Source organism: Triticum urartu, chromosome 5 (assembly GCF_003073215.2).
Source record: "Triticum urartu cultivar G1812 chromosome 5, Tu2.1, whole genome shotgun sequence".
NCBI classification, from domain to species: Eukaryota; Viridiplantae; Streptophyta; class Magnoliopsida; order Poales; family Poaceae; genus Triticum; species Triticum urartu.
The window spans coordinates 656,948,582-656,957,518 of record NC_053026.1 but is presented as its reverse complement, the minus strand read 5'-3'; the positions used below and the strand labels follow the sequence as shown (position 1 = coordinate 656,957,518).

Below are 8,937 nucleotides of genomic sequence, written 5' to 3'. Positions count from 1 at the left end.
CGGCTCCCGGACCGCACGGTGGTGGAGCTCGTCGTGGCTAGGGTTGTTGCGCAGTGACCAACGCAACTAGATCTGCCGCAGTTCTCAACTAGATTTACGTGTCAGGAGAAGGGGAAGGTGGGCGCAAAGAGGAAATAGAGATAGGGAGGATGGAACGGTGGGCTCCTTCCTCCTTGGCTGGCTAGTGGAAGGCTAATCACATTTCAATTCAATTCAGCTTCAAGTACAAGGTGAAGTTTTGTTTATGGTATTTGCAAAGCTTTAATCATGGACACTCACAGATCCCTCCGTTCCTAAATATGTCTTTTACAAGATTTCACTGGTAGAAAACTATATACGGAGCAAAATGAGTGAATCCATCCACGTTCTAAAGTATGCCTCTTTTCTAAGATGCTATATTCTTTTGGCATATATTCCCCAAAAAGAGCGAATACCTTCATGTGACTGTATTTCTCAAAAAAAAAACTGAAAGTAATTGCAAGTTGTACCCGACTAGCACAGAATGAGAAAACACTACCCAAAATACATATCATTTAAAATCCATTAATAACACATCCAAACATAAAGGAGGTTCCAAGAAATACATCGCAACATTTGATTCTAAACTGTTTGCCACGCCCCTAAGAAATACTCATCACAACAGCCTCGAGCTGGCTGATAAGTCTACTCATCAGAATACTCATCAGAAGACTCATCAGAAGACTCATCAGAATCACAGAAATGAACCGGGGTCTCCAACACATCGGTGACCAGCTGGACCAGCAACGGGACACGCTCCTGAAGCCAGACAATGTTGCATTTACCTTTGAGTACATGAACAGCAATATCCTTTAGCATTTTGCTCAGCTTTTTGACTTTGGCTGTGACCAGATAATCCTCGCGAAGCAATACGCCCAAGGCTTCCTTAAAGCTCTTCCTCATATGTAAGAGCGCAACAGCTGAGTTCTTCATGAGTAGGAAGGCTTCCAGGGCGTCCCGTTCCAGCTTGGCCTCCTGAACCATGAGCTGGGGTAACACATCATGCTCGAGCTTTTGGATTTCCAGCGACAAGCCTGCCACGTCCGAGAGGATTTCCAGCTGCGGGCATACCCACCACGACTCCATGATCAGCGGGCGGAGGAGTGCATACGACTCGCACGCTATGCGCACCGACTCCAGAGAGACAAGACTCACAAGCATGGACTTATTGGAGTGGCCCAGCTCATCGGAGCGGGCCTGCAGGTCTTGGATTTGGGCATGGGAGTGGATTTGGTAGAGCATCATTTCCTTTTGGCGGCGAAGAAGGCTGCAGCAGAAGAGTTGCTGCTACCAGCTGGTACAGCACAAACAGAGGAGGATTTAATGTCAGGAAGAGACCATACAGCACCAATCCAAGCTTCTACTTAATTAGTTAGGACAGCATATATATTTGCATTGTGCGACAGAATAGTTATTAATATGAAGTGAAAGCAATCCAGCCATGTATTTATACTGATAGGCAACTAAACAAAATGAATGAATACCCAAAACAGAAAAATAATTAACAGAGGGAATATATATAATTTGGTTCAAAGTACCATAGAGATGCCATCATTCATTGTATTATTGTGAGCAAGAAAATTGCATCTCCAGAATTAATGCCTCACCATCAAAGGAAACAATAAACTAAACAGCAGGGAAATAAAAAATTGCATCCCATGTGCAAGGGCATAGTGAGCACAGAAAACCAAACCAGCATTTACAAACGATAATAAATAAACCCAAACGATAACCAAATACCTATCCAAACAAGAGAGCTGGAAAGCAGCACATATGACTACAACATTAATCAGCAGCTGCAGGTTAAGTGCTGCCAGTGCATACATATTTTAGGATCCCAAATATTAATTGTTACCTATCCAAACAGAGCAAGAACATGAATATGCAACAAATCTAGTACGCTCAAACACAGTTGATAAAACAAAAAATTTAACATTCTGGCATAAACTGAAATCAAACAACATAGCATGAATTCCATCCAAATTAATATTCGTTTTCTAGCTTTGATTTTGTTGTTTTTCGTCCTAATTCGAAATTTCCCCACCAAAAATAGCCCCAATTTTTTTTGTGATTTGTTGGCATGATGAAGTTTTGTTGATTTTGATCCATGGATTTGCTTGGTTTCCCCAAGTTTGCCCATCTTTCATCCACAAAATCCCTCGGATTTTGCCCCCGAAATCATCAATTTCCGCCCAAAATCGCGACAGGCACAGTTGAAGAATTCATACACCATTTGAGAAACCAAAATCTGACCACAACCAAGCAAACCTAAACCCTAAAACGTCAGATTGATTCCTTATTACGGATAATCGAACAAACCCTAACTAGGTGGTGTTACCAAACAAACAAACCCTAACTAATTAAATCCTATCCTAGTCGAGGTTCCTCATACGAATGAATACTCAAAGCCAGAGGCAGGCAGGATACAAGACGGCGCCGCGCCGCGCCTACCAACCACAATCGGAACGAGCAACTCCGGAGGCGGAGGGAGACCACGCTGGCTGGATCCGAGACCTACGAACCAGCGCCTACCAACCAATCGGAACGAACTCCAAGCTGATCGGGATGTACAAGCATGTGCTCACCTCGGGCGGGCGGGCGTAAGATCTGATCTGGAGAGGAGGACGAGGCGCCGGGTGATCGATGTGAGATTGGGTCGACAGAGGACAGGGGTTGCGGGGAACGGCGGCGAGGCGATGGAGTGCGGGGGGGAGACGGAGGCGGGCGGCTTTTTTTTATAGGAGGGAGGGCAAGAGGGGTTCGGGGGTAAAAATCCCTTGAAAAAAGATGAAAGAGGCGCGGTTGATATAGATAATTTAGCCATGGAAAATAAAGAGTAAAAATTACCAAGGCGGTTTAAGTAAATTTTCCAAGGCAGTATTGGTAAGCAAATAAATGTGAAAGTTCCATGGCAATAATAGTTAAATATTTTCCATGTAGATATAGGTAATTTTGGCATGAAAATTTGTAAAATTGCCATGGCAAATAAAAAAGAATAAGAAATGCCATGGCAATAAAAGTGAAAATTTGCCATTATATTTAGCTAAAATTTGCCATGCCAATTGAGGATTGCGATGGCAAAAAATATATTTAAATTTACGACCCGATATGGGGTTTGGGAGCACCCCAGATCGAATGTTTCGTTCGGTATGGGAGGGGTAACGGTCGAACCCACTCGTTCGGAATGATAAAAGCCCTAACCTGAACACCTCCCCAGCCCCTAACAGCCCAAAAAGATGAATAAAAAGACTAGTAATGAAAAAAAAGAAAACACCCGGATATTTCTTTTCTTTTTGCTGTGGTAAAAAAGAACAATTTTGTTGCTTTGTTAAGTAAAACTGCCATCAATTTTCAAACGCGGAAAAAGAGCAAATGTGAACTCGTAGCTTCGTTACGAATGAAGACTGTTTGAATGCAAATTGCTCTTTAAAAACTATTTTGTTCAATAATTCTCATGTAAATAACTATTTTACAAAGATAAACCAACTATTTTTAAAATAAAAACATTGCAAAACCAAATTAAATCATTACTATCTCATGATTTCTCTCTTACACGCTCGTGAGTTGGAGATGGCCAAGCATCACATCCAGCACTCCAGCGTGTACCCGCTGCTACTCCGAGCGATGCCGATGCGGTTCGAAGCTTTTGACCCTCGTTGGCGTTTCATCGAACACGGTGCGAGCGGACATGAGGTCACCACCACCGACGCATGCATCGAGACAGTTGAGGAAGCATGAGTTAAATTATCCTACTCATGATCTGGAGCTAGCAGCTGCGGTACATGCATTGAAGATCTGGAGACACTATCTGATTGGTCACAAGAGTGATATCTACACCGATCATAAGAGCTTGAAGTATATATTCACTCAGACAGGTCTGAATTTAAGACAACGTCGCTGGCTAGAGTTAATCAAGGATTATGAACCGGAGGTACATTATCATCCAGGTAAGGCGAATGTTGTAGCTGATGCTCTCAGTAGGAAGAAATATGACAACAATCGTAAGTTGAGACCAGAGGCAGAAGAGTTGTATGCAGAGTTGCAACATCTAAACCTTGGTATTGCTGCTAGTGCTATGGAGATAAAAGTGATTCCTACGTTGGAGCAAGAAATACGTAAGGGTCAACTAGAAGATGAAAAGCTAAAGGAGATAACTACTAGGGAAAACCTTATACACAGAACTTTAGCAGTAGCGTGGGTCAAAAAAGCACGCTGGTGCTAAATAGCAGTAGCGCGCACAGGGAAACCGCGCTGCAGATAAAGATCTAGCAGTAGCGCGTCTGGCTTTAAACACGTTGCTACTAAAATTCACACGGTTTAGCCGATAGGCTACACATAGTAGTAGCGACCTATGACGAACCGCGCTACCGCTACTTCATTTGTAGCAGCGCGTTTTAATGAAAACTCGCTACTGCTAAAGGTTATAAAATTAAATGGAAAGAAAAATAGAAAGGTAATTGAAAATGAAAGAAATAGAATAAGGTGAAAGGAAAAAAATAAAATGTGAAGAAAACTAAATGAAAAAGGGGAAAAAAGAGAAAGGAGTAGCAGTAGCGTGTATCACGGAACGCGCTGTAGCTAAGATAGCAGCAGCGCTTTCCTGGAACGCGCTACTGCTACTTCTGACTTAACCACGGGGTTCGTCCTTCCCCACGTGGCCACTTCCCCCAAATCCAACTCTCTCCACGGTCACCGCCGCCGTCGCCCGTCGGCCGCCGCGCACTCTCCGCACCCTCTAGGCCGCCCCCGCCCCCGACCTCAACGCCGCCCCGGACGCCGCCCCCGACCCCGACCTCGACGCCGGCCGCCATCCGCCGTGCGCCCGAGCCCCGACCCTGACCTCGACGCCGCCCTGCCCCTCCCTCGTCGCAGGCACCCGAGGTGAGCACGCCCGCTCCTCCCTCTCCCCTATCTCTGCCTAGGGTTTCTTTATATTTTAGTTGCATCAAATTAGTTAGGGTTCATGTAAAAGTGGAAACAAATCGGATGCGGATGCGGCTCAAATGAGTTAGGGTTCATGTAAGGGTGAAAACGAATCAAATTTCTAAGATGAATCATAAAACGAGTAAAATTTGACCACTTATTTCACTTTATAGTTGGATAATTGAAATATCCGCTACCACTTTCCACCCCTATAGGTTCATCAAATTAGATGGTAATTAGGGAAGTAGTTCCTAGGTACTAATTAGTTAGTAAGAACTAGGTACTAATTAGGTACTAGAATATTTTTATTTATAGTAAGTTTATTTTTAGTAAGAACTAGTTGAATTAATAGAACTAGTTAGTAAGAACTTGTTGCTATTTTTTAGTTAAAGCAATTTTCCCGCCTCGACGTGGACGATGCCTATCCTGCATCCTCGTTGTCGAGTCGGCGAAGGACGACACCTGCTTGACCAGATCAGCCATGTCCGGGACTAGGCTCCCCCGGGGTGGTACTGGGAGGCGCTACCTACCGGGGGGCGCAGGTTGGTGAGGAGCCAGCCTGTCGTTGACCCGGACCTTCTTTGGTGGCGGTCGCGTGGGCCAGTGACGATCCAGAGGCTCGAGGACTCCGTGGAGGTGGTGCGTCACCGTGTCAGTGAGGAGGACGCGCACGTCCGTCGCTACTTGTTTGCGTTGGAGCACAGGTCGTTCTCCAATACCTGGCAGGTTCTCCAGGGATCTCACTGGAGCTATGATCCCGTGATGGTTCCTTCTCTGTGGGTGTCCACCGCCCGCGCCGATACCCATCGTGTGCTAGGGTTTTAGTTCTATTAGTGATGTTATATGTATGACACTATGTGTGATGTATTAGTGATAATATTCGACGATGTACGGACGCATGAGATGATTTACTTTTGCTTATTGAATGCATGCTAATTTGAGTCCTATAAGATATTTTGAAATGTATATCTTGTGTTGCTCAATATCCAAGTGGCCGGTCATGTTTGCATGTTACACCTCCGAGTGGCCTATGTTTTTCCGGAGTGTTGATTCATTTCCGTTCCGGCAAATTTTAGGCGCTCGATATGTCCTATTTTAGCAAAGGTCATGCCGGATTTTTCCGTGAATTTTGGCATGACTTGTGCCAGAATATGTAGGAAATATCGAGTGCCCCGGATTTGTGTGTTGAGTATCCTGGTAGTTGTCTTCGATCGATTTTCAATTAATGTTTTAACTATGAACATTGGAAATGTCTGACAACGAAAAGGATTTCGGTATTTGCAAATACTGCGAAGACGAGCGCGGCTTGTGCAACGGAATCTTCCTAGATGATGATAGGCGCTTCAGCATCAAGCTGGATGAGAACTTCGTAGTGGATAGAGTAAGTCATAACGACAAGTCTTTTTTCGTAGTTAAGCATGACATCTGCTTCATTTGCTTCAACTTATATTTTTTTTACTATTCTACTAGCGTATCCCCTGCCATGCAAGAGTTTTTGTATTAGATAAGATATGTTTCAGTCATACTGCGGAGGTAAAGAAAGTTTATTTGAAGACCGAGCATGGTTATATTTTCCATGCAAAATTATACAACTCAGACGACTACACCTATTTTGGATGCAAAACATGGCGAGCACTATGCAAGACTTATGCATTTGAGCCTGATATGGTTATCACCTTTGATATTCGTCCGGAAGATGATATTGAAGGTAATACCGACATCTGGGTCGATGTGCAGACGCCTCCAGTTATACCATTATGTAAGTTTCTCAACCATATTTATGTCTTTGATATTGTTTATTCAAATATAGTTGACAACTAATTTGTATTGTCAGCTTATTTCGGTGCAAGCAAACATGTCCAGCGCTTGGTAGACAGGACCTACTACTGTCCCGAGGCTGAACTAAACTGCGAGGAGCTAAGTCATTATGTTTCATGGCTTGAGGATCTTGATACTGTCAAGACAAATTTTCTTCCTGGATTTAGAAATGTTAGTACTGAAAACGTGCGACCAATAGTGTTTGTAATGAACTACGGTCACATCTATTTAGGAAGGATGGTAAGATTTTTTACTATTTGTCCTCAGTGCATCTTTTCCATACATTATTTTTGAAGCTAAACTTCATTGCTAAGTATGTTACCATATGATGTTCTTCAACAGGGACTCCCGATGAATGTTGTGCCTTATGGGATCGAGACTAAACGTACCATGAGTATTATCAGCTTATGGCCAAGATATCCTACAGATTACTTTAGTGCATTCAAGATTAGCGACGGATGCTTAATAGTGCAAGACTGGACCAAATATGTGTTGGGGGAGCGCAGAAAAGTACTAGGGGGCAACAAACAGAGGCGCTACCCGCGATTAGGAGACAGGTTCATCTGCATGCTCCAACTTGATCAAGGAGGAGAGCTACACATGTTTTATGTTGTTTTACCTAAGAGAGAGTAGCAGGAGTGATTAGCTAGCTAGAAATGAGTTTCAGGATGATGATGTGCTACACTATTACTATGATGATAAAATAGCTAGTGTTGGTGGTAATGACTATGATAATTATTATTAGCTAGTGTTAGTGGTGATTAAATAAATACTGTTGGTGGTAATGACCATGATGATGATTAAATATCTTGTCCTGGCGGATTAGATTCAAGTGGAGGCAACATGTGGTGCACATCGAAAGTACTATTAGTCCAAACTAGATCAAGTTTGGATTAGTAGTATACTTTTGACATGCACCACATATTGCCTCCACTTGAACCTAATCCACCTTCATTTGACACTGTTATGGACATAATGATGTAAACCTCATAACTGGTATTGTATCAATATTTGTATGATGGCGAATAAATAAACTAAAAACGAAAAAATAAAAAAGGAATACTAGTAGCGATGGAGAGAAAACACGCTGCCAGTAGTTACATTAGCAGTAGCGTTGGAGTGAAACAAACAGCCCTAGAGTTCGTACTGGACCTGAGGGATTTACCTATTAATCATCTGCAAAAAGAATTAACTAAATAGCACTTTCCAAATAAAAATGGCAGCAATTCTCATGAGCGCTAAAGTTTCTGTTTTTTACAGCAAGATCAACAAGACTTTCCCCAAGTCTTCCCAAAGGTTCTACTTGGCACAAAAACTAATTAAAACATAAAAATCAATCATAACAGAGGCTATATAAATTATTTATTACTAAACAGGAGCAAAAAGTAATGAACAAAAATAAAGTTGGGTTTCCTCCCAACAAGCGCTATCGTTTAACGCCCTAGCTAGGCATGATGATTTCAATGATGCTCACATAAAAGATAAGAATTGAAACATAAAGAGAGCATCATGAAGAATATGACTAGCACATTTAAGTCTAACCCACTTCCTATGCATAGGGATTTTGTGAGAAAACAACTTATGTGAACAAGAATCAACTTGCATAGGAGGGCAAAACAATCATAACTTTGAAACTTTAAGCACATAGAGAGGAAACTTGATATTATTGCAATTCCTACAAGCATATATTCCTCCCTCATAATAATTTTCAGTAGCATCATGAATGAATTCAACAATATAACCAGCATCTAAAGCATTCTTTTCATGATCTACAAGCATAGAAAATTTACTACTCTCCACATAAGCAAATTTCTTCTCATGAATAATAGTGGGAGCAAACTCAACGAAATAACTATCATGTGATTGAAAATTAAGATCAAGATGACAAGTTTCATGGTTATCATTGTTCTTTAAAGCATACGTGTCATCACAATAATCATCATATATAGGAGGCATGCTTTCATCATAATAAATTTGCTCATTAAAACTTGGGGGACAAAAAATATCATCTGCATCAAACATAGCTTCCCCAAGCTTGTGGCTTTGCATATCATTAGCATCATGGATATCCAAGGAATTCATACTAACAACATTGCAATCATTCTCATCATTCAAAGTTTTAGTGCCAAACATTTTAATGCATTCTTCTTCTAACACTTTGGCACAATTTTCCTTTCC

General features: G+C 42.1%; 1 protein-coding gene across 1 annotated transcript; it reads right to left on the bottom strand.

The window, feature by feature from the left end:
• Positions 1 to 523: 523 nt before the first annotated feature.
• Positions 524 to 2,701, bottom strand: LOC125506551. Its single transcript, XM_048671343.1, has 2 exons — positions 2,604 to 2,701; positions 524 to 1,312 (listed from the first exon to the last, which is right to left on the bottom strand). Exon 2 carries the CDS (start codon positions 1,261 to 1,263, stop codon positions 664 to 666), a length of 600 nt encoding a protein of 199 aa, XP_048527300.1. The 5' UTR covers positions 1,264 to 1,312; positions 2,604 to 2,701; the 3' UTR covers positions 524 to 663.
• Positions 2,702 to 8,937: the final 6,236 nt, after the last annotated feature.

Bases quoted from the DNA above. Each gene is read 5' to 3' on its own strand.
- LOC125506551 (XM_048671343.1), bottom strand. From the start codon at position 1,263: ATGATGCTCTACCAAATCCACTCCCATGCCCAAATCCAAGACCTGCAG.